A 26,969-nucleotide genomic window follows, 5' to 3' on the forward strand; every position below is an offset into this window, starting at 1 on the left:
CCATTCTGTAGGCTGTCACTTTGTCTTGTTGACAGTGTCCTTTGCTCTACAAAAGCTTCTCAATTTCAACAAGTCCCATTGATTGATTGTTTCTCTCAGTGTCTGTTGCTACTGGTGTTATATTTAGAAAGTGATCTCCTATGCCAATGCATTCAAGACTACTTCCTACTTTCTCTTCTATCAGGTTCAGAGTAACTGGATTTACGTTGAGGTCTTTGATCCACTTGGACTTAAGTTTTGTGCACGGTGACAGATATGGATGTATTTGCAGCCTTCTACACATTGGCATCAAGTTATGCCAGCACCATTTGTTGAAGATGCTTTCTTTTTTCCATTGTACGTTTTTGGCTTTTTTGTCAAAAATTATATGTTCATAGGTGTGCAGGTTAATGTCAGGGTCTTCAATTTGATTCCATTGGTCCACTTGTCAGTTTTTATGCCAGTACCAAGCTGTTTTTATTATGGTAGCTCTATAGTAGAGCTTGAAGTCGGGGATCGTGATGCCTCCAGATGTTGTTTTATTGTACAGGATTCTTTTGGCTATCCTGGGTCTTTTGTTTTTCCATATGAAGTTGAGTATTATTCTTTGCAGGTCTGTGAAGAATTGTGTTGGTAATTTGATGGGGATTGCATTTGAATCTGTAGATTGCTTTTGGGTAAGATCACCATTTTTACTATGTTAATCCTGCCTATCCATGAGCATGGGAGATCTTTCCATTTTATGTATATGATATTCCTTAATCTTAAATATGAACATGAAAAAGAGATCTACCTAAAATCAGTCAACAGGTTAAGTATAGAGGGTACTAATACTTAGAAACATAAAGTTCATTCTTTTAAATCAGCATTGTTCAAGTGTATTCTTGGGAAAGTTAATCCTATGAATTGATAGGTGTGTATGGGTGGGTGTGTGTGTGTGTAAGTGAGTCTTTGGTCCGATAACTTTGGGAACTACTGTATGTGCTGTCAACATTAGTAAAATGCATGTGCATTTTGACATGTCCTATAATGAAGTCATTTAAATTAGTGTCTCCTAATCTTCAGATGTAATTATTTTATGCAATACTTTTGAAATTTTGAAATATACCTTAATTTTATATATTTTTATTTCGCTAGTATTTTTTAAAAGGAAAATATTTTGTTCTTGTTGTGTTTAAATATAGAATTGTGGTATAAAATTTATCCAGAAGACATCTTTAGAACTTAAAATAACCATAAGGGTGACGTAAGTGAGCAGATGGGTGAAACTATGAAAGGAATTCAAACTGAAATAACAGGTCACAAATGCAACAACATGAAAACTTACCCAAGCAATGTAAAATGAGATTTATTTCTCAAATACTGTCACTAGTAGAAGAACTTCATAAAAATACTTCATATAATTCAATAAATCTTATGAACAGTGAACATTTTTGCTGACTTTTGACATATTTGAAAATATGATTCACTGTACTGTTTGGGAAATTACTTCAAATGAAATCAACTCATAGCACACTAACATGCAATAGAAAAATGACCTATTTTCTATATTTTCCATACTTTTAGTTACTGAGATCAAAATTCACCACTCTAGAATTCCATCTATGCTGTGTGTGTGTGTGTGTGTGTGTGTGTGTGTGTGTGTGTGTGTAGACCAAGCTGCATCTAACAATGCTTACCAAGTGCCATCTATACCAACTGTACCACTCCACTGTTGCTATCATCTGTTTCTTTGTTGTGTCTCTCAAGACTACTTTGAGTTCACTCTTACATGGTGATTAGGAGTCCATAATTCCTACATATAATATTTAATGTTATTAAAATTTGTCCATTTTGTAAGATTTTATTCTGTACATTACATGGCCAGAACAAATAATATCTGAGTTTTGAGCTATAAAATAATCAAGTTTTTTTCAGTTTAATAATAAATGAGAACTATAGGAAGATATTTTTATATGCTTGTTAAGATTATATGTAATTATCCTCTTATCCAATTATGTTTTCAAAGTCTTCACTTAATAGATAATAATGTTGTTCTGTCTTCACAGAGTACTTCATGGTTAAAACCCCATTTTCTAAACCATACATATAAATATATTACATATGAATGTCTTTCCACCTGATGCATGGCATTCAGAATACATTGCACACATGTATATGTTTTTAATAGATATATGCATCTGATATGTCATTGGACATAAAACTGTTAAGTTAGGGAGGGATAGAGCAAGCAGCAGCATTTCTGTTTTGAGATGGAGATCATCCTGAGTTTAGATCTGTACCACTATGATAGGGAAACATGTGCACTGACTGTCTACAGGAATGAAGCTCCCCACCCCCCCCCAACCCCCGTTTCCATGATGCTGCTTTTGGCGAGCAATGGTATTGCCTTGATGCTGAACTTTCAGCTTTCTGGAGGTAGCATGTGTTTCTCTGAGCGCCTCCATGTAGTTCCTTCATGAGTTTTTGTGAAAAATGGATGAATAAAGAAATGCCCATGCCCATACACTTAAAAGATGAGGTTTGGGCATTAAAATACCCAAACTTATATAATGAGTGTGAACGATGATTTGAAAAGTAAAGATTGTAGTCATGATTCTTAATTCTTTTATTACATGTATTGGTTTTGTCTATGGAGTACGGGTAGGGTGCAACACTGAGCATGTGGGTACCAGAGGACAACTTGCAGGAGTTGGTTCTCTCTTTCCATCATGTGCGACCCATGGATCAAACTCAGGAGGTCAGGATTGGAATCAGGGCAAACACCTTTACCTACTCAACTGTCTCAGTCTCCTCCTCTTTCTTCTCCCTAATTAGTGAGTGCATTCAACTTCTATCTCATGGCTCATTCTTAAATTCTTAGTTCCTCATTTCTTTCTCATTTACTTATATACAGAAAACCAAAGGCCATAATTGAAAGGACCTTTAGAAGTTATTTAGTACTCCAGTAAAGAAGTTTTGTAGTATTCCTCTCAAATCAGGCTCATAAACCACGAGGAGAGGTTTTTCCAAACAAATTCTCCGGCTGTGAACTCTATGTAGGACTGTAGAGCTGACCATCCTCTCTTCTCCCATATGTAATACTGTAGAAATGACCATCCAGTCTGTGTAGTAATGTGGAGAGCTGACCATCCAGTATGTGAAGTACTGGAGAGCTGACCATCCAGTCTGTGTAGTGCTGGAGAGCTGACCATCCTGTTTGTGAAGTACTGGAGAGCTGACCATCCAGTCTGTGTAGTGCTGGAGAGCTGACCATCCAGTTTGTGAAGTACTGGAGAGCTGACCATCCTGTTTGTGAAGTACTGGAGAGCTGACCATCCAGTATGTGTAGTGCTGTGGAGAGCTGACCATCCAGTTTGTGAAGTACTGGAGAGCTGACCATCCAGTCTGTGTAGTGCTGGAGAGCTGACCATCCAGTCTTGAATAGTTCACTCCACCTTATGAGCTGTATGCTTTGAATTTTATAATTATTACAAGCTTTGCATGAACCATTTCTACTTGCCAATGACCTTTAAAAGGCCACTTCCTTAGCTTTTTTTATAAATATTTTTATTTTATAATTAATTTAATTTTACATATCAACCACAGATTCCCCTGTCCTCCCTCCTCCCACCCCCCCAGCCTTCCTTCTCAATGTACCCCCCCATTCCCACCCCCTCCAGGGCAAGGTCTCCCCTGGTGAGTCAGCAGAGCCTGGTACATTCAGTTGAGGCAGGACCAGTTCCCTCCTCCCTGCACCAAGGCTGAGCAAAGTGTCTCAGAATAGGCCCTAGGTTCCAAAAAGCCAGCTCATGCAGCATGGACAGGTCCCCGTTCCACTGCCTGGGGACCTCCTAAACAGTTCAAGCAAATCAACTGTCTCACTTATCCAGAGGGCCTGGTCCAGTTCCATGGGGGCTCCTCAGCTATTGACTCACAGTTCATGTGTTTCCACTAGTTTGGCTATTTGTCCCTGTGCTTTTTCCAATCATGGTCTCATGTCATCCTGAGTGAGGTAACCCAGACTCAGAAAGACAAACATGGTATGTACTCACTCATAGGTAGATACTAGATGTAAAGCCAAGGATAACCAAGCTGCAACTCACAACTTCAGGGAGGCTACCTAGTAAAGAGGATCCTGAGAAAGACAGAAGGATCGTCCAACAACAGAGAAATGGATGAGATCTACACGAGCAAGCTTGACGTGAGGGGGAGTAATGAAGAGGGGGGAAAGAGAGCTTAGAGGAGTGGGAGATCCCAGCTGGATAAGGAACAGAGTGAGAGAACAAGGAAAGAGATACCATGATAAAAGAAGACTCCACAGGAATAGGAAGAAGCAGAGTGCTAGAGAGGTCCCCAGAAATCCACAAAGATACCTCCACTGTAGACTACTGGCAATGGTCGAGAGAGTGCCTGAGCTGACCTACTCTGGTGATCAGATGGCTGAACACCCTAACTCTCATCCACTGACTGATGGAAGCAGATGCAGAGATCCATGGCCAAACCCCAGGTGGAGCTCCAGGAGTCCAAGCAGTGAGAAAGAGGAGAGAGAGAGGAGGGATTATATAAGCATTTTCTTAGCTTGCAGAGTGATCACGAGTGTATTGATTTTTAAATTATTCTTTGAGTGGGTATGTTTTGCACTTCTTTGAATTTATGACATATTCTGTGATTTTTAAATCATGAAAAAATCAAAAGGAAGAATTTTGTCAAAAATTACTGTCTTAAAATTAAACCGTGTTATATTTTAACCTACTGACAAGTAGAGCAAACAGTGGCTTATTTTGTGTATATATATATATATGTGATTACATAAGAATATCTTTTATTCTTGTAGTTCTTCATAATTTTCACAAAATTTTTGTATTATAATCCTAACTTGATTATCCCAAATTGTGTCTTCTTTTCTATAAAGCACAATATCAAATCTTGTTCAGGCCCACATGATAGTTAAGCAACTTGGTGGGGTTTTTTTTAATCCAAAATTGTCAGCTTTTCTACCACAATGTGGCTTAAGTTAATGGAATAATAGCATAAAATGGATAAATTAACCACAAATAAGGGAAATGTCCTATCGCCATTAATTTTGTAGAAATTTTCAGTGTTATAACTGGAATAATTAAACTGAACAAATCTGGTTGCTGAAGCTGGACTTGTCTCTGACAAATAAACCACTATCCTAGTAACTAGAATTCCTAATTTATCTAATTTCATTTTGTTGGAAATATTCTTGTTAATGAATTCCTTTATTTTGAAAAAAATCTAGCATTTTTTTCTGATTTCCACATTTTATGTTTTACTCAGTAGCATGATTGCTGCTGTGGTTGACAGAGCATAGCCTCCACATGCCTCCAGTACGTGTTTGCTTTAACTTTTCTTCTTTTCTAGTCACTTCAAATTGTAATTTCCATAAATATATAATATATAACAATCTGGGAGGTTTTTGTTTTTTAGTGTTTTGTTTTGAGACAGGGTTTCTCCATATAACTGCCTGGCTGCCTTGAAACTCACTCTGTAGACCAGGCTGGCCTTGAACTCATAGAGATCCACCTATTTCTGCCTCCCAAGTGCTGGGATTAAAGATGTGTGCCACCTCCACCAAGCAAAATATCTAATAATTTTTTAACTCTTATTTAAGAAAGATTTTAACCTCAGTAACACCTGTGGGTTAATATTCTTAGGAATTTAAAATAGGAACGTTGTCTCAAGATATTAAAAATTGCAAAATCCCACTTTCTTATATGTGTAATTAATAACCAAAGTAAGCCTGTATAATTATGGCACCTACTGAACTAATATAGTATTTTGTTCTTAAAATTAAGAAGTAGTGCCAGGTGATGGTGGTGCATACCTTTAATCTACCTTTAATCACAGCACTGGGAAGGCAGAGTTCAAGACCAGCCTGGTCTAGAGAGTGAGATCCAAAACTACACAGAGAAACCCTGTCCTGAAAAAAAAAAAAAAAAAAAAAAAAAAAGAAGTAGCCAGTCTGAAAAGTAATTTTAAATCTGTAGTTATATCTGTATATGAGAAAAAATACTTTCTCCAAGCTCATTCTTTAGTATGTACTCTTTAGAATAACATAGGCCACAGATAAGCTAAGAACTAACTGAAGAAGGTATAGACACTGTTTTTTTGAGGGGAAAGGGATGTTGTTGTATTCTTTTTTAACTAAAAAGAAAGTGTGGGGCTAGAGAAGTCCACTTAATATGTTTTACACATGGTCGATTGACAAAAATTGAGTCATAACATCTTGTCTGAACTCTGCAAAAGCAAAATGACCAAGAAAGACATTTTTAATAAGGTCAGTTTTCAGTAACTAATGTTAGAATTCCTTAAGTGGATTCTGTATGCCACTTGCAGTTACAAGTAGAGAAAATTCAAGCTGCAAATGTCTAGCTCTTCTTCCAGAGGGTTCCTGGGACTATACCTATGTGCTGTATTATTTAAAATCCAAGTCACCTTGGTGAGTAGTTGGAGATGAAAACTGCTCTCTACTAATGTTCCTGGACATTTTGTGCCTCCTGTGTTCTCCCAATTGGACAATATTTATAATTTAAGGGTAAAATTTAGTGTGTGGCTTTTTTCCCAGAGCTTTGCCCAAGAGGAGCAAATTTGTCCTGCCTGTAATGAAAGGAGCTAGGAACCAAAGGTAGCATGTTATTTGTCAATTTGCCCAACTGAGGGCAAAGAACACTTGACTTATAGTCATGTCTATAAATGTCTCATCTCTGAACAGGAGAACAAGAAGGGAAGGAAAGACTTGGTCAGAGGCTAATGAATAGAGAACAGGATGGAGACAGTGAAGGTGTAAGCAGCGGCCTCCCTGGGAGGGAGAGCCAGCAGCTGAGGACAGCCCTACCCCAAACACAACATCTCCTTGTTCCGAGCAGCCAATGGAAGGATGGAGCCCATACCTCCTCTCAGTCACTGTAGCAGGTGAAATCGGAAACGCCTCTACTTCCGGTCAAGTTGACATCTAGACACTTGTAAATGTCACTGACTAAACAATATGCCCCTTTAAAAAGTAAACCTCACTGCAAGACAGGTGCGCAAACTGGATCAGGTTGCTTTTTTGTTTTTTGTTTTTCCTTTTGATGCTTGATTGTAACACATGCCTGAAGTTTGAGTGTTTTCAAAAGTATTTACATATATTTATTCACTTCTTAATTAGTGTCTGTGTGTTTTAGCGGTGGAGGTCAGAGGACAACTTGTAAAAGTTGGTTCTCTCTTTCCACCACATTGAACTTAGGTATTATAGTAAGTGTTTTTCCTGCTGAGCCATCTTGTCAGCCCCTCCTTAAATTTTATGATTCTCTGTCCGATATTTAAGTGGTATAAAATTATTCATATTTTAGATTATTAAAAATTCTTAAATTGTTATATATATCAACAGCTTACAACAATGTTTAGCACAAATGGCTATTGTTATTGCTGTTATTCAAACTTAAACCAAAATTGAAAAATTTGAATAAAATGTCATCAAATAGTTAATCTTTAGAAGGGTAAGTGGATACTGAGTGCTTACCTCTGGCTAAACAGAGTACAAAGCATCTCAGTTACTTTTAAATTTTCCTCTCACATTCTCTTGGCAAACAGTTGTCCCTATTTCTATAATGAAGAAATAGTATTTGGAAAGGTCACACTGATAGGTGGTTTTTACCCAAACCACATTCACGGAGTTCTCAGGCCACTGATTGAGCACCATGACACTATTTGGGGGCTGCGTCTCCACCAGCAGTCTCTCAACACATGATACTGCTCATAGGATTACTTTGTTTGTTCTCTTGAAGGAAGGGCTCACACTGTAGCCCATGCTGGCCTGGAACTTACTCTGTAACATAGGCTAGCCTTAGCTCATCGTAATCTTCCTGCTCAATCTCGTGGGTTGTCAGTGTGAGCCAGCTCTCCTGGTTTCCAAGCACGCTTTAAAAGTTGGTTTTTCATTGTTACCCAGGAACCAGGGACCTCTGTTACCTTCAAGGGAGTTTGTGAATTGTTCAAGAAGCCAGGAGAAGAGTGTTTAACAAAGGCAAACATTCAGTGCATGTTTGACAGTGTTAGAAACCATTGTTTTGACGTAGTGGTTAGATCAAGATATTTTATAAGAACCTGAAAACATAAAGCACATTTATGGCGTAAGGAAAATTGTTTGTTATTTCTTTTAATTATTTTTTCATCATTTCATACACAAGTACAATCTATTTGAGTAATCTCCCCACCTCTCTCTTTGACAAGAAGTACATTTACGTGTAGCTATTTTGGTCTTTCAGTTATTTCCCTAATACTTTTCAAGATAGAAAACCCATGCAGTGGTGCCTGCAGGAGATGTAAGGTCAATGTAAGAGGACATGCAATGTTTCAAGCCAGTTTTCATCAGGACTTCTCTTGTAGCTTGTGCTCGTCTACCTAAAGTTCCATATCTTCTGCGATCCAGAAAACAGATAAGATGTATAGTTATTATCTTGGTCATTAAGGAAAGACTCCATTATTTGTAATGTCTGAGTCCTTACAAGTAGGTAGCTGAAAAGACGCTTCCAGAATTCATATAACAACTGCTAACTTAAACATAAATGCCTATATATGTTTTCACTAATTATTTACACAAATAATTGTTAATGAAGTGCACAGTTTTTTTTCAATATGCACCCCCCCTCTTATTTTTTAGAAAATTTAAGAAAAAGTTATTTGCCAAGAGTGAAGCAAAAAGTGTAAGACTGAGTTGAATGAAGGTGTGTAGGCTGTGATGGGTGGGACAGAGTGTATGTGAACCGGCTTTTGAAGTAGACGACAGTGACTTCTACTAGAATCAGTTTGCTCTGCTGCCAGACGCAGCCCTGGCAGTTGACAGGTCCCAGAGAGGAGGTAAGGGGTCGTTGAAGGAAGAATGAGCTAGGCATGATGGTTGAGAGAGTCTTGCAGCCTGACTGACAAGCATTCAGAGTGCTTCTTTATTTATACAGAATTTAGTAAGTGTGGATAGATTCATGTTTTAAATCATAGATCATATCATTTTTGGTTTTGGATATGAGTTTAACTTTTTTTCTTGCACATCTAGGGTCCTAAGTCTAGTTATCATTGATGAACCGTGACAGAACAGAAGTTATCCTTTGCAGTCATTTTTCACTCAAGTTTAGTCTTCACTGATAAACAGTTATCTTTTACAAACATTTTTAACCATCAACCCATAACCCAATTTTTAAGTATCTAGAGGCATATGGCAGCCTGTTCTCAGGCTGATAGCTTTTGTGGCTTCAAGGATGCTGACCAAAACAAAGTCTCCAAGCCAGCCTGAGCAGATTGCCATGTCCCAAGCAGTGCATTATTAACTCTTAATGGTTAGAATGCACAAGAAAAATCCTTAGGCCAAGGCTTCTGCAGTTATTATTCAAATTCTGGCATAATGTAATGTTTACATTTTATATCTTTATAGAATTTCTTTCTTCCTTTCTTTCTTTCTTTCTACCTTTCTTTCTTTCTTTATTTATTTATTTATTTTTTGAGCTGAGGATCGAACCCAGGGCCTTGCACTTGCTAGGCAAGCGCTCTACCACTGAGCTAAATCCCCAGCCCTAGAATTTGTTTATATGTCTAATTCTGGCGTTCTGTTGTTCCTTGATCATATGAGACCACAATGACTCTGCATTTGCTAACTTTTCTATGAAAGGGAGGTCTTGCCCTTTCATCCTTTATCATCATTCTACACCATTCCTTGTCCATCAATATAAGTCCCTGTGTAGGGCAGAGACAACTTCAGCTAATCTAACTTTGTTGCCGTATGTACCACATAATTGCCTGAGTATATAGCGGGAAGAGGCTTGTAATCTGAACTGTGACCAACTCCTCTAGCCCACCAAATCTTGTTGACCTTTTAAAGTTTACTTTGTTCCTGAGTAAGTACAGGGACAGATGTTTCAAGAGTGTCTCTGGGTCTCATGAAGAGACCTCTGGATCTTTTATGTGTGCCACAGTCTCCAAGGTAAGGAAGACCTTCAAGCTGATAAGGCTATCTCCCTAAAGTGGGAGGGATAGTATACTCAGGACTTTCCTGGGGAAGCTTAGAAGCAGTATTCCTGGGCGAAGGCATAAATGATTCATAGGAAAATTTCCATCAATCCAGTATCCCCAAGTTGTACAAATATTAAAAGCCCCCCCCCCCCACATGCAACATGTGGAGATGAAAACCAAAATGGCGCAGTGGCCATCATGTAGCTCAGCTTTGCGGGCTGTGCCTAGCAGATGTGCGGCCTTCTGACTTCTGCTGTTCCCATGAGATGTGGTGCGCCATCCTGCTAAAATGTTTTAAACTGCCTAAATATTGAAACCTGTGCATGGAGGAGCCACACTGTAGGGTTTATCAAGGAGTCAGCCGTTTGGTTGCCATATGAAGAGCAACATTAACAAGTGGAGGGTATTTACAAAAGAGTGATTGAAATGACAGGTGTGCCATCTAGGATGGTTCTGTTTACAAGAATGTGAGGGCGCAAAGGGTGAGAGAAAAGGCAGAGGAAAGAGGATTTCGGAGACATTGGACAGTGGAGCAAGCTACCTAAGAGAGCCAGAAGGAAAGGAGATGGAAAGCCTTAGAAAAACTTCTGGGTAAGTTTCTGTTCTCGCTGTCCCCTTTTCATATAGTGTGGCAACTGAATCTCACTGACAGCCTCGATAACTCAGTTATACCTGAATAACAGCCAGAGTGTATGTCATAAATAAGTTCAGTTAGCCTCCACTAGGTGATCGAATTCCTTACGAGATGTGTGAATCCCAGGTGACCTTTGCTGGACCTCCTGCTATGTATGCCCAGGTCGAAGTGATGACCTCATTGTAAGGATTAGTGCATTTTTTACCTTACGTCAGGTAACATTTTTGCCTAATCTTAAATGTCTTACTTAGGGTTGACTACTGCTGTGAAGAGACACCATGACCACAGCAACTTTTATAAAGGAAATATTTAATTGTGGTGGCTTGCTTACTATTCAGAGGTTCAGTCTATCATGGCAGGGAGCATAAGGACATGCAAGCAGGCATGATGCTAGAGAAATAGCTGAGTGGCCTACATCTTGCAGGCAATAGCAAGTTGACTGACTATCACACCAAGGAAAGCTTGAGAAAAAGAAACCTTACAGCCTACACACAGTGACACACTTCCTCCACTAAGGCCACACCAACTCCAACAAGGTCACGCCTACTCCCACAAGGTCATACCTACTCCAACAAAGCCACACCGACTAATAGTGTCACTCCCTTTGGAGGCCATTTTCTTTCAACCCACCACATTAAGTAACATTTAAAAAAGCAATATTTAACATTTAAAAGCATAACATTTAAAAGCAATATTACCCCACTTAAATTCCTTCCATGTAAAAGGAGCATTTGAGAAACTTAAGTTATGTAGTGTTGGGGAGAAGAGTCTATAAAATAAGAATGGTGGCAGGCATGATTTTGAAACCTAGACTTTTGAACAAAAGAAGCTCACTGCTTGCTTCATGTAGTTTTGACTCTAGTGTAGAATAAATGACAAGCATTGCTCTTTGACATTCTTAAGGAATATATTTTATTTGTCCGTTTGTCTATTTGCTCAAGGGGGTCACAGATAAAAGTACACGCAATGCCTCACATTTATGTTAGAAATTCTTAGTAGAGGAAATATATTTGCTCCAGAAAACCCTGACACTGTTCCTCTTTTGCTTCCTGCATTGTCTTGTCATGTTATTACTTCCTTCATTCCATCTTACAATTAGATTAGAAAACTCTAAACACTGAGCACTCGACTGAGAGGTGGCTCTCCTAACTCCCATAGGTCAATTCCAGTCCCATTGTGTTTCCTAACCCCGAAGGACTAGCACTCTGCCTAGTGAGCTGCCACTCCAGAGCAGCAAGGCACAGTCTTTGCAGGGCAGATTGAGTTGGGATCTAGAAAGAAGGGCAAGGGCTGGCATGTTGGCTCCCCTGGTAAATGCACTGGCGAGTGTGCCTGCTGCCAGGCCTGAGGACCTGAGCTCAGTCCCTCAGACATGTGATAGAAGAAGAGAGCTGACTCCCACAAGTTGTCCCACGTTGTCTTCTGACCTCCACACGTGTCAATGGAAGAACATAAAAAGGGGGAAAAGGGTTAAACATCTAACATCCTGATGGTCTTCTTTCATCATGGTGACTGATTGTCATAGAAAACAAACTTATACAAGGAAATCATGACTGGAATATAGTCTAGATGCACAAATATTAGCTAAGCAAATATTCAAAATCAGGTATTTATTGGCATGTTTTTACATGAATAATATTTTCTCTAGTGGTCAGTAAATAATCATGGAAATTTTATATATAAACTCCTTCAAAAATAAAGCTACTAGCATAGGACAAAGAGGTAAGAACTGTGTGATTGTAACAGTGAACAATGGTTGCTTATCTGTGATTAAGAGTCATTTAATCTTCTATAGGATGTGTGTGGATTCAGTTCTAACTGAATGAGTCTTAGCTAGGTGCTAGATGCTAACATGATAGCCCCCTGCGAGTCCGCCCTCATATCCACTCTGACTTACTTTCTTTCTCCATGGTTTGAGCTGTGATGATCATTGACATGACATAAAGTCATATCACATGCAAGCACCTATGCATGTGCACACATTGTTTAGAAATAACTCCAGTAGCCACAAACATGGAGCTGGTGAACATTTGAGTCTGCGCTGGGCCCTGTGGTCTGGTGTTGTGTGTTGTGTCTGCCCTGCCCTCATTTGGATTTTTGTCATGTTGCTTCTTGTCTGTCTTTTTCTACCCTGAGCTGCTTCTTCTAGGCACACAAAAGACCCGAGAGCAGTGCTGTCTCTGAAAGCAGTCTAGGCCTCTGCTGTGGTTCTGAATCCAAAGGCCAAAGAGAACAGACAGGGACCCATCCTTTTCTGATAGAGTTTTCTAGATTGGTGCTGCAATGCTCACTAAAACTGCTGTGGCAGCTCTGATGGAGAGCTCCTGATTCCAGGCACCTGAGGGAACAGTAGAAGTTGCATGTGGTACCTACAAATCATGTTGCCTGACTTGTGCAATAAATGCTCAGAATCATTAAGGGCAACAGACCACTTTTCCATGGTCTGCTGTCATCAGGCAAATGTAAGACAACTTCTGCAAAAGACACTTTGCAAGGATAAATGAGTCATTATGAATAATAATATTTGTTCTTGAAAAATCTGTAGAAAAGGTTTTAGAGGGGTTTTGTTTTATTTTCTTGTCAGACTTCGGAATGTCCAGCAGGTTTCGCCATGTCAGTTTGAAGGATAGATTTGAATCAATATGAGCCTCAGATAATGAGTAGATGCCAGCCAAAATATGTATGTAGCTTTAAAGCGTATTCTTATTCTCTGAAAATTTTCAGTGATTACAGAATGCTTTATTGTATTACAGTAAAGTGTTGCAGGTAAATTACAATGCATACTGTTTTTCAAAGTGTGACCCTAACCTACTTTACACTTGCAGTCAGTGGTACTACTTATCTTCTCGACATGTGTCCATTTAAACATTGTCGATTGTTCAAACACAAGTTTGTAGTTCTGTGGTCAAATTTATATCCAAAGAATATTTTCATGTTAAGGTTAGCCTTCACATTACTTTTATTTTTTATTTTCTATTTTTGTGTGTGGTGTGTAGAATAGTGCTTGTATATGAGTCTGGGGTACATGTGTCATTGTGCATACATTGAGAGCCAGAACAGTCCATAAGTGTCTGTCTGTATCACTACCCTCTACCTGCTGTCTGCATTACCACCCTCTACCTGCATTCTGCATCACCACCCTCTACCTGCAGTCTGCATTACCACCCTCTACCTGCATTCTGCATCACCACCCTCTACCTGCTGTCTGCATCACCACCCTCTACCCTGCAGTCTGCATCACCACCCTCTACCTGCATTCTGCATCACCACCCTCTACCCTGCAGTCTGCATCACCGCCCTCTACCTGCAGTCTGCATCACCGCCCTCTACCTGCTGTCTGCATTACCACCCTCTACCCTGCAGTCTGCATCACCACCCTCTACCCTGCTGTCTGCATTACCACCCTCTACCCTGCAGTCTGCATCACCGCCCTCTACCTGCTGTATGCATCACCGCCCTCTACCTGCTGTCTGCATCACCACCCTCTACCCTGCTGTCTGCATCATTGCCCTGAGTCAATGTCTCTCACTGAACTGAAGTTCACCTCTGTGGACCAGGCTTGCTTGCCCAGGCGTTTGTTGTTGTTGTTGTTGTTGTTGTTGTGAGTCTGCCTGTCGCTGCCCTCCGGTGCTGAGGTTACAGACATGCTCAGCCATGCCTGGCTTTTCCATGGACTGGGAGTCAGTCTCGGGTCCTCATGCTTGCAGAGCTGAGCTGCCTTCCCAGCACCACTTTTAGAAGCAAACGTAATTTTTTTCTTATGGAATGAAGAAATGGCTCAGTAGTTAAGGACACTTGCTGTTCCTGCAAAGGGCCTGAGCTTGGCTCCCAGCACCTTTGTGGCAACTCACAGCCATCCAAAACTCCACTTCCGTGGGGTATGACGCCCTCTTGTGACCTCTGCAGGCAGCATGCACACATGTGCATACATTCAGGCAAAATATTCAGATAAATAAAACAAATAATTGAAAGACTTTTAAATGTAATTTTTTATTTAGTGTTCCTATTTCAAAAAAATACACATTTTCTTTTTATACAATCTTAACAATTAGTGGTTCTTTAATAATAAGAATGGTGAAAATGTAAGTTGATACCTAAAGTTATAGGTAAAATATATCTTCTAATATTTTGTTATAGAGGTTTTAATGTTATTTTAAATGCTATATATACTTGTGGTAAAGCCAGAAAAAAAACTCAAACAAAAATGAGTTGGAGAGAAACCTGTCACTGCCCATGACATTTATATATAGGAATACTTGGCTTTAGTTAGTTTTGTTGGTCTAAGACATAAGGAATAATAAGGATTAGTCCCAGTACAAAAATATATGAGTATTTCAAAAAGTAAATGACCTATGTTTTCTTCAGAACTAAATGCTGATTAAAAAATGAGTTAAATTGAGAGCAAACCTTTTAAAATTGACTAAGAATGTGTGGCTTCAAGGAGAAGAGAAGAACGCCAGTATTGCATGGTGACCAGAGAGATGCTCAGGGGTCCCAGCATCTGCTGCTCTTGCAGAGAGCCTGCTTTCCATGCTGTGCCCACATGGCAGCTCACTCCAGTTCCGGGTCGGTCAGCCCCTCTTCCTGCTTCCTCAGACACCAGGTCTGCATGAGGTGCACAGCCATACATGTAGTCATACACAAATAAATACATCTTTTAAAAATGTTTTCCTTTGCTGAAAAATTACTTAATTATGAAACAGAAGTTAGAAAATCTTAGAAACTTCATTTTTACATTTTTCATTTGATCCAAAATTAAAATCATAGAAAGTAAGATTGTTATCTTAGTTTCTAGACTTTCTCTTGGATTCTTAATGTTATGTTTTTCCATCTTGGAACTTTCTGTAACAGATTTTAATTTTCTTTTCCATTTGCTGAAAGTCCTTCACTTTTTCTAAAATTTAGTAAAATACCAGGAATCCTAATTTTAGTACTTTTCCCTCCTCTTGATAGCCCTGTGAGCTTCCTACCTCATTCCTTCTTTCCCATTGTGTTTCTAGAATTCTCTACCATTGTAGTTTCTCCTCTCCTTCTTTAGAGCCCTTTCTTGGTTCCTTGGAAACTGATATAGCTCTAGTTGAATAGTTTTTTTTTTTTTCTTCAAAGTCAGTAAACCCTCAAAACTACCAACCTGGAATCCCTTTTTAAATATTCGTTTCAAATGTCATCTTTGCAGTTTTTGTCTACTCCAACTTCCATGAACAGCACTCTTCTGTCTTCTGTGGTTTACCACTCTTCTGTCTCAGGTTTCCCTTCCCACCCTTACATATTCATTGAGCTGCCTTCTTGAACTTTTCCACCCTCCCTTACCCTGTTAGCTGGCCTGCTTCAGCCATCCTCCCATCCTCACGTGCCCCCTGCTCTTCAAATATGTGTTGACTTCACCTCTCTAGCCTGGCCTAGTCCCCTGCGCATTTGACCTGAGAGGACAGCTTCCTCCAGAACCTCTCGGTCAGAAGATGACGTAATTCCAGTGTTGAACATTGCCTACACCAGTACTCCTTGAGCGAATGCTTTGCTCTCTAAGGACTCAGCATCACTACCCCTTGCCTATGACACCTGGGTAATTCGGCCAAGCCACACTACTCATCTTTAAACTGTGCCATGCTCTCTCAATTCTGTGTCCTAATCTATAAAATTCCTCCCTATGTGCCACCATTCTTACCCATGATTCAAGAAACATGTTTCTAAAGCCCTCTCGATCTCTTCTTTTCAAGTCTCCGGCAGTAGAGTCTCTTAGTGCTGAGTCCTGTGTCTCTTTCCTCTGGCAGCTCTAAGTGTTGCAATGACTTGCTACTTATTCCACATAATGACTGTTGGGTCCTTCTCTTTTGCACTGCAGAGCCACAACTACCAGCAGCCCGAGTGGATTCTAGACACGTTAGAGAAAGATGTTCTTCTGCATAGAGTATTGTAAACCAACTAGAGGAAATTCTCTTTGTGTGGAGAAAAATAAATAAGTAAATAAACCATTCTTTTGTCCCTTCAGTTTCAGCCCCCTTGTGCGGGAATGTGGAGCTCAGGCACCAGTTCAGCCCCCACTCACTCCCTTGGGACCTGATATCAAGTAGGTGCATGAGAGACATTAGCAAAAGGAATCGCTCACTTGACACCGTGATGTTTACCATAGCTGAAATTAGCTGAGTCGAGAAACGTTTGGCGGCCAATAAGTCAAGGGAGAAGAGGCCAATTAGGGCAAGTCTCTGAGGATAATAAAGTATTAGCTGATATGAAAAAATATGCAGTGCTTATAAGATACATGTTATAATGAAAACATTTAAAAATTCTAACTCATAACTTTGTTCTTAAATTAGCAATGAGTGAAAATAATGACACTTGTGACTGAAACACATTTTCAATGCAGGTTTGTAGGAGGGGGTGTGTGTGTGTTCTGTATGTATGGACGTGCTCCTCTCAATTACATGGACGTGCTAGCGCATATGCATGTACGTGGGAACCAGAGGTCAAAATCTGGTGCTTCTCTCCACTGCTTTCCACCTTGTTGTTTTGAGACTTGCTCCTCAGTTCAGTGGTGCCAAGCCCAGTGCTGGGGTCACAGATGCACACTACCCATGTCCAGCCTGTCTGTGTGTTCTCAGGTCCTCCAGCACTTAACTAACTGAGCCATGTCCAGGCCTGGGTATTGTCTTTCTTATTTATTTATCAGGCCCAGGTTTTGTCTTCTTTATTTATTTATCTATTTATTTGTGTATTTAATGAAAGCATACAGATAGAATCTGGGGAAATATAACCAATATGATAGAAGGTGCTGAAAATAACCATATGAGAATGGCCAAAATAGTTAGAAAATCTGAGTACTGCCAGTCTGTTTGAGACTGGGGGTTATCATCTCATTGTGTAGCTCAGGGTCAGATGGGCAATGCAATAAGACCACAGCTCAAACGCATTAAGGAAAGAGAAAGAAGATAGGAGAGAGCCATGAGAATATGTAATAATATGACCCACAAGTTCAATTATTTTCATTAAATCACTCCTACAATCCTGGTAGAGAAAGGATATATGTTTCTAATAATTTAAGAAAGTATGTATGAATTCAGAAAAGAGAGGTTCATATGGAGACAAACTTAATTTTAATAATTATAAGTGTTCAACTAAGGAATATTCCTAATTCCCTTAATGATTTATCCTTTACAAAGATCACTTTTTAAGGCAAATATCTACAATCTCTCTAGAAGCCTTGGATGGTGTGTCTTCAGAGATAAAATACTGGCATTAGAACCCCCCCCCCCAAATCTTCTGGCCCAACAACCTATACAATCTGTGTTCTCATGGTCTCCGGTCTCAGCTCTGGGCTAACATCCAAATAGCTCATTTAATAAGAATAAGCATTTCAAGCTGTGATTTTCATCTAGTGCATTCAGGCATTTTCCTGTGCTTTCAGCCGCTGTAGCTTTGTAAGTTAGCTCACAGCCAGCTGTGGTCCTGCCTCGAGGTACATGACTTGACTGAACTCCTTGGTATACATGACTTGGGTTCATCATTCAGGACTCAGCTCAATTATCTCTTCAGAGAAATCTCCCTATATCACCCCAAAATTTCACCTAAACCTCTAGTACATCATTATCTCTTTTATCTGTATTTTTCCATATCATGTACCGCTGTTTGATATGGTCATTTGTTTATTATCTTGCCTCATGGAAACGCCCATTCTCAGGACAAAGCCAGCCTCATAGTAGCTAGGGAGTAAATATATTTTAAAGAGATGATCAGTCCAGTAACAAACATTAAATCTTAAACTTCAAGGTTCTGTCATAATTGAGAAAGTCTGTTTTTTTGTATACTTCAGAAAGGTTTTCTTCAGTGCTTGACTTTATCAGGGTTTCTTGAATTGTTAAAATTTCAAATCAAGAGTTCTTTCTTCTAGTTGTTTTATTTTATTTTTGAGATTATAATATAATGATATCATCTCCCTTCTGCCTTCTCCCTCTAGACCCTCTCATATACCCCCTTGGTTTCTTTCACATTTATGTCCTCTTTTTCATTATTCCACATATGTGTATATTATAAATATATAATGTAACCTGTTCAGTCTGCATAATGCTCCTCAGGTGTGTTTTCAGAGCTGGTCATTAATACTGGATATCAATTGGTGTGCTCTTGGACTCCAGCCTGCACAAAGCACTACAGCAACTGAGGGATCCTGAGAGTGGGAGAGCTAGTTTTCTCCAGAGAAAAACTCTTTGTGTCTAAAACAGTTTTAATGTATTGAAATTTTACATGCTAACTAGCTATTGAGAAAGGAGTTTCAGAAATTCTGGACTTCACATGTGTCCCTTAGTTTATTTCAAGTAAATAGTGAACTATTCTGAGATCATGGAACATTGATTGCCTCCTGCCCTGAGTCTCAAGATTTGAACCCTTAAAGGTTCATTGCTAATGGCTATAATCAAGACAGATATTTTTGACCAAAAATACTTTATTACTTAGCTAAATATTCTTACCCACCTCTGGACATTAACTTTGTAGTATACACACACATACATAGCCTCTCAACACACTGAAAGCTCAATTCTAATACATTGTATCATTTTAATATAATGTATTCATATCCAGGACATCCAATAAATATTAAAATCTTAAACTTTAAACTTCTGTCATAACTGAAATCAAAGAATTACTATGAGAAATTTAGTTTTTCTGTATGCTTCAAGGAGATTTTCTTCAATGCTTGACTTCATCAAGGCTTCTTGACAGTAGAGTATGGGTTTCTGTTTAAGCTCTGCCTGCATTTTTGCACAGCCAGTAAACGATGTCCTCATTATATCCCCCACGATGGTGATAAGTAGTATCCCTTAATCACTGTTCAGTAAATGATTACTATTGTACTTGCTTTGATGGTCATTTGAGCTAAAGTGAAGTAAAGTTAATAAATAGTAAATTAAACAACCTTAAGTTCCACACATTAGAAAAGAAACAGTATATAGGTTCTTAAATTAAGGAACTTTATGCAGCTGCAAGGTCCATGCAAGGAACAAGCTAAAATTCAAGGTATAACACTTTCAGAGTGAAACGTCTGCCCATCAGCTACCAAGACTGCACTTAGGAATGAATTATAGGGAAGCTGAGGAGATGCTCAGTGGATGAATGCTTGCTGTGCAAGCTGCTTGGATGCCCAGCACACATGTGCAAGCTCGGCACAGCAGCTCACACCAGTAATCCTAGAGCTGATTGGCAGACAGGAGGAACCCAGAAGCTTGCTCAGCCAGCCAGTCTAGCTGAATTGGTGAAGTCCATGTTCAGTGAGAGACCCTGCCTCAAAAAACAAGAGGGAGAGCAATAGAAGACATCCATCACCTGACTGACATCCTGACTCATGTTGACTTGCTACATAGATACATGGGCACATACACCCTCACATATGAATAAACCATACAAACATCTACATACAGGAGAGTTGTAATCTTAACAGATTATCTCATCACACTTGACATCCAAGAACAAAACAGTGGGAAAGAAGACGAGGTGTGTCTTTCCAGGCAACAGTGCATGGGAGCTTAGCTAATCCCACTTCCAGTTTTTCATTGTGCATCTTTTCCCTGCTGTGCTTTGCATACTCCACTGTATTGTACTGCTAGACCTTCTGCACCTCTGCACACCAGATCTAAAAGACACCATTCGCTAAGTCTTCTCTAAGGTCCTCCTCTCTCCCCAGGTTTCCATGTGATGAAATACTCATTCACGTGTGAAAACATGTTATTTACAATGCTGTTCCATGTTCTTACAAATCATAATTTTAAGGCTAAGCCACTTAGCTGTATTCTTTCAAACCTGTCAATTAATATATTTCATTCAGTGTACTCACATATCTTTATATGCTATGTATGTCTGGATAATATTTACAAATATTTTGTGGAAAAGAGATATTATTTTCCTCTAATAATACTAGATTTGGCTCTTAATTTTATTTCATGGTGCATCTTAACAACTGTAATTTTGTTGTAAAATTGATCAATTGTGTTGACAATTTTATGTGCTTAACTTTAAAACTACAAAATATGCAAAGTTTGTATATTCTAAAGCCAAATCTTAGAGAACACAAAGCAATAGTTAGAACTATGCAAACCCTTATCTAGAACCAATCACCCTGCAGTCAATCACTTTACAACTTAATAACATAGCAGGAGTATCTAGAAAGCTGTCATCTTCAATTCATGGAACAACAAAGGTTCAGTACTTTTGCTTGTGTAGAGGAAATGTGCTGTTGGTCCCTGCTTGCTCTTTTCTTTTGCCTCTTCTAACTTATTTTATTTTATTGTTGCCATTGCTGATTCTTTTTATGTTTATTTTGGGAAAACCAGAATAGGAAAAATGGACATTTTAAACAAATATTGCTGGGAAAAAGTTAAAGCTACTTTTAGGATAATGGCATCTATATACATATGTATGTCCTATAATATTTGCCATATATTTATGTTTTCTACTAAAATAATCATTCTGAACAAATAATTTTACCTTTATATTCCCTTTATTCCCTGTTATGTACCTAATTGGTTCATCTCATGAATCCAGACTTCCCAAATGATCTGGTTTAACTGTCCAGTTTTTATTTCCTCTTGCTGTGATAAAATATCCTGACAAGCAGCTCAGGAGAGAAAGGCTTCCTTTCAGCTCACAGTTCCAGTTTACAGTCCAGTGTAGGGAAGGGACCCAGCGGCTAGTCACATCTGCAGTCAAGAGAAAGTGGATCCATATTTTTTGGACTCAGTAGTCCAGGACCCATACATTTTTGAATGGCTTTAACTTCCACATATTCCCTAATGTTATAATTTCCACTTACCAGCTTTTCCCCTCACAAATTATTTAAAACAAATATTCTTTTGCAAGTGATAATCCTGGGGCTCAGAGTAGCACAAATAATTATTCTTCAAAAGATGTCAGTGAGGTAGCAACACAGCTGGCATTCAACTGGAAGACTGCCTTCTGCACGAGTTCTCTCCGTTTTTATTAAAGAAGAACAAAATCCAACAAATGGGAACATTGTTAGTGTGGGGTAGTGTGAAAATGCAAGCAGTGATTTTCTCTCTGCCTTATTTCTCATTAAAATTGATATGAGAAATAAAATAGTTCAATGTAGTTTTAAATTTTCACACTGGACCTTATCTATCCTTTTAAATCTTGGAGAAAATGTGCAGATATTTTGTCTCTTGACTTTTAATCCCTAGCTTTTATTACTCATGTGCTGAACAGTCCCATTATCAGGACCAAAGCAAAACACGAACTGTAACTCTCTAATACCAAATCAAAATGATGATGTCTGAACAAATTTCCCAATCCCTGAAAACAGGCTGCTTTCTTCACATGATCCCAGATTTATAGGGAGCAGCTGGAGAGCCTGCTTGCAGATGTTTCATCCCCATTCTGCGTCCTACAACTCCCCAGTAACTGGAAGAATCCCTGGTCCTGTCTTCAATTTACTCCCCGTGAGGTATTAGTCTTGCAGTGGTCCATGGTCCGCTTCCATGTTTCAGTAATTCGTTAACTGCTTTCTGACTTTGTCTAAAACTATGAGGGAAGTTTTTATTTTTAAAAACTTGAATTACACCCATAATTACAAAATTAAGTAAAAGGAAACAACTTTTTAAAACGTAAGACTAATGAAAATATCTAGCCCTCTTAGAAAAATTAACCATTATTAAGTAAGCCTACTTAAACTTAAAGCACATGTGGTCTTCCTGCTCTTAAGAAAGGTCCAAGTTTCTGTGTTTGTGTTCCTCCATGACCATTCACCCAGTGCCTCAGGAGCAGAATAAACTTGACTCTGACTTTGTTCATAGTTGCCTTATGTGTTATAGTTGTCTGGATAGAGAATAGAGTATATTCAAGACTATGCTACTTGGAAATCTTAAATCCTAAAAATACATTCCAAAGATGATAAATTTGATTGTTATATTCCTGATGTTTCATCTAAAATGCCTCTTCTGTCTTTTCCTTTTACTCTCCTCTTCATTTTTAATGATCCACCGGCTGACAGTGTGTTTACATCCAAAATGCAAAGCAGACAGATGGGCATGTCAGGGAAGAACATGACCAAAAGCACGAGCATCAGTGGAGACATGTGCTCCCTCGAGAAGAATGATGGCAGCCAGTCGGACACTGCAGTGGGCACCTTGGGTACCAGTGGCAAGAAGCGACGCTCTAGCATTGGGGCCAAAATGGTAGCTATTGTTGGTCTGTCCCGGAAGAGTCGCAGTGCGTCTCAACTCAGCCAAACCGGTAGGAACTTTGATGTTACTCTTGACTTCTTCCTATTTGAGTTGTCCTTACAATATACACTCTTCATGGTGTTTTATCACAGTAATTGTGGATAGTGACATCGTCCAGAGGAAAGGGGAGTTTTAGGCTAGTTCATCCGTTTGAAAAGTAACAGCGATGGTTTTTTTTTTTTTCAGCAATCTAGCAGCCAGTTTAAAAGTGAACTGTGGCAGCTGTTGAAAGTGTGTGTTTTTGCTCCTCAGGGGAGACTCTGACCGTGACTGCTAGGTGCTGAGGCTTTGTGAGGCAGCTTTGATCTAAGGGACCCTTGCTTTCCCCTAGGTTCCTCACCATGGAGCATGCTGCATTAATTTTCTTTCCCAGCAATTTGCTATGGAGATTTAACCTCACATTTTGTGTTTATTGCAGACAACCTAACCTTTTCAATTTGTATGCAACATTTATACTATCCATTTCTTTACTAAGTCTTCATTTCCTTGTTAAAATTTCAAGAACCAGTATACTCTTCAGCTGCTGGGATGGAAGGATTTTTCTGCTGACAGTGAAGATATTCAAGGCTTTGCTACTTTAAATCCGGTTTCTAATTACATCTGCAGAAATAAGTTATATACAACACTCCTACTCGGAAAAGCCACTGTTAGCAATTAAGAAATTTCTGAGTCAAAGCATGCCTCTTTTTCAAATGGATGTTGCTAATTAAACCCTAGTATCTTGAAAATAATAGCATATCTTCTACTTAAACAAAGGCATGTAATATGGTGTTCCTTTATAGTAAAATGAATTATAGGCAACTGGATTAAATCTAATTTCTGTTTGGTTGCTAGGTTTTTTGTTTTGCTTTGTTTATCAGAAATTGGAGTATATTTCTACAACACAAAATAATTTGATTGTATTAATTCTTGGACCCGCCTAATCTTGGTTTTGCAAACCATACTTTGATAATGAAAATTGGACCTTGTGTGATAATAACATCATATTGAAATAGTTATTTGATAATATTCTTTAAATTCTGGTTACAATTTACTTTGTAGGTTTTGTTATTGTAATTTTTGTTTGGTGTTTCAAAATACCATTTCACATTTTTACATAGAAACATAACTTTCATTTGCAGATGCGCAGATTACCTTTAAATGATTTCAAAACCAGCTAGTAAGTGTCGTGTTGACATAACAAATGTTGGGATTTTGATTGACAGGTGATTTTGTACTTTCTAGCAATTAAAACGTTATTGCAATTCCTTAGTTAAACCTCACAAACATCTGTAAATCTGAAATTGCTGTAAAGAAGTCTGTGTTTTAAAAAGATTGAGAAGTGCACAGCACAGGAATGAAGGAGGGGTGCAGAGAGGCAGAGCCCTGGCTCCTGAGCTGCACAGCACATGAATGAAGGAGGAGGGGTGCAGAGAGGCAGAGCCCTGGCTCCTGAGCTGCACAGCGCATGAATGAAGGAGGGGTGCAAAGAGGCAGAGCCCTGGCTCCTGGGCTGCAGTAGGACAGCCTCAGGGAGCAGTCCAGTTTTCACACTCCAGGAAAACTGTGGTGACATGCTTTAGGCATTCCAAAAAGCCTAAAGAAAAGACCTTAAGGAGTGAAGATACTGTGGGTGTTTAACTCACTTGAAACATCATACAGTGCATACACTTTTTGAAACATCACATTCAGTTAACATGTGAACTTCTTATATGTGGCAATAAAAAATACATTTATTTTTTACTTCAAAATGAGAAATAAGACTAAAACTTAGATAATATCTGGTATTAACCTACATAATTAACTCCACTTAATAAAATCTTTGGCAAACATTGAGCACTTACTGTGTATCAGATGTGTCAAACACAAAGGCAAGCAAAGGTCATTTATCTCAGGATTCTATTGGGTGTTTTGAGACAGGGTTTCTCTGTGTAGCTTTGGAGCCTGTCCTGGATCTCACTCTGTATACGAGGCTGGCCTCAAATTCACAGAGATCCGCCTGCCTCTGCCTCCCGAGTGCTGGGATTAAAGGTGTGCGCCACCACCGCCGGGCTCAGGATCCTTAAAACATAATCCAAGACAAATATTTAATACATTGCTTCCAGCATCTGTCAGTGGTAGAACTAGAGTTACACGGGCATGCAGAGGACAGCTAGCTCCCCAGTCTAGGGCTTCAGGAGGTAGTTCCTGGAGAAGACAGCCCTGATCCACGGCATCATCTCAGTGACTGGAGTGACCATGAACTAGGCTCCAGACAGAAACCATGATGAACAAGGTCTAAAGGTGGATGTGTGCCAGAATAATTAAGCTGTTCTGTGTAATTTTAATGGAAAAGTTAAAGGCCTGACTGCCTGGAGATAAGGCTGATAGATAAGTGAGCATGAAATTCCTGTTGGAATGGAGTGAGTTGGGATGAGGTAGAGAAAGGATAATAGACTCAGGGGAGTTTTAAGGAGTGCAGTTAGTACTCAGGCGCTGACCACTGGGTAGACATGAGCAGCTAAAGAGGTGGTTCAAAGCTGCCCCCCAGATTCCTCGTTTGCCGCCATAGGTGATCACCATGTTCTTAACACATACTCTATGCAGGAGAGGGCATGTAGGGAAGGATCAGCAGGCATGTGTGATCCACAACACCCTGATGTCATCCGTGCAGATCCCCAAGTAGAGGTATCCAAAACATACTCATCTAAACGTGTCTCATCTTGACGTTGGCATGAGAGTTACAAAGTTTAGACTACACTGAAGCTGAAATTGTCCGAGAAGAACATAATGTTAGAACAAAGAGTAGTAAACTGACACAGCACTCGCTGGAAGATTGAGCTTTAGAGTTTGGTCCAGGAAGGTGGTCACAGAGAGGAGACCAAAAAAAATAAAATAAAATAAAATAGGATGATTATGAAAAAATGGCAGAAGCTCTTAAGCATACTGTGTCCCAGGAGCTGGAATCAAAAGAGAACGGTCAGTGTCTCCATAGCCAATGTCTTTTGTACAGTGTTTGCAAAAGTATTCCATATATACTTACACAGCATTTCTATTTCAAAGTTATGGATCTTGTGAGCCCATATAGAGATTCTTTAACAATACTGGCTTTGTTTCCATGTATAACTAATCATAGATTACTTTTTACCTTCACAAACATTGTGATATTGGTGGAGTTAATTTTTTTTAAATTTCCTTGTTGTGTAGCCCTTTCCTATGTATTAGAGAAAAGAAAATGAGGCCTGTCTTCATTAATTATTCAGAAGCTCCTTATCATTCAATTTTTAATCATGTTTAAAATTGGTAATTATTTCCAAATACCAACTTAGTGGTTTTGATCTAGTAACAAAAGAAGTCAGTAACAAAAGAATTTGTATAGCTACAGAACACTCCTTATATATAGCTATAGATAGATAGATAGATAGATAGATAGATAAGTTATATATAGCTACTGCACACACACATTGTGAGATATATATGTGTGTCTATCTTTTTTATGTGTGTGTGTGTGTGTGTGTGTGTGTGTGTGTGTGTGTGTAAAATAGACCCCCCCTTTAACTTGGCTCTTTTTTCCCCTAATGACCAATTGAGTCCACAAGTGCTGTCCATGTGTTCGTGGGTGTGCGGCCATCTCCTGGAGTGTGGGTAACCTACCAGTGGCCACAGTCTCCAAAGAAAATTACTTTATCCTAAGCTAAGGGTGGGTTCATTTCTTCATCATGATCTCATCCTCTTATGTCTTATTGTTACTGTTTATAAAAGAATAAAACTCTTAAAAGTTAAGGAAACACTGTTTCCATTATTTCTGCAAATGCAAATGGTCTTGTATTATACTTTTCCATACATGCAGGTTATAAGTTATTAATTTCCTAGTGAACTCTTACGTTATTTTATTCATTTTCCTATCACAAATTAAGAATGCTTGTTTGACCCTAGATTCTAATCTGTGTACCTTACTATCCATAACTGGTTTTTTGTTTTGTTTTGGGTTTTTTTTCTTTTTTTTTTTTTTTTTTTTTGGTTTGGTTTTTCGAGACAGGGTTTCTCTGTGTAGCTTTGGAACCTGTCCTGGATCTCACTTTGTAGACAAGGCTGGCCTCGAACTCAGAGATCCATCTGCCTCTGCCTCCTGAGTGCTGGGATTAAAGGCGTGCGCCACCACTGTCCAGCTCCATAACTTCATAACG

At 39.1% G+C, this 26,969-nt stretch overlaps 1 protein-coding gene across 25 annotated transcripts in view; it reads left to right on the forward strand.

The window, feature by feature from the left end:
- Positions 1-26,969, forward strand: part of Rims2 (regulating synaptic membrane exocytosis 2) — a 465,362-nt gene that overhangs the window by 372,191 nt on the left and 66,202 nt on the right. For 14 of the 25 annotated variants that reach the window (XM_036208697.1, XM_036208689.1, XM_036208687.1 and 11 more), the window contains one exon: positions 22,593-22,834. The exons of the other annotated variants lie outside the window; for them this stretch is intronic. In XM_036208697.1, the coding sequence (XP_036064590.1) occupies positions 22,593-22,834 (242 nt within the window). The remainder of the gene's footprint in view (positions 1-22,592; positions 22,835-26,969) is intronic. 25 annotated transcript variants of the gene reach the window in all.

This window comes from Onychomys torridus, chromosome 16 (genome assembly GCF_903995425.1).
Source record: "Onychomys torridus chromosome 16, mOncTor1.1, whole genome shotgun sequence".
Classification (NCBI taxonomy): domain Eukaryota; kingdom Metazoa; phylum Chordata; class Mammalia; order Rodentia; family Cricetidae; genus Onychomys; species Onychomys torridus.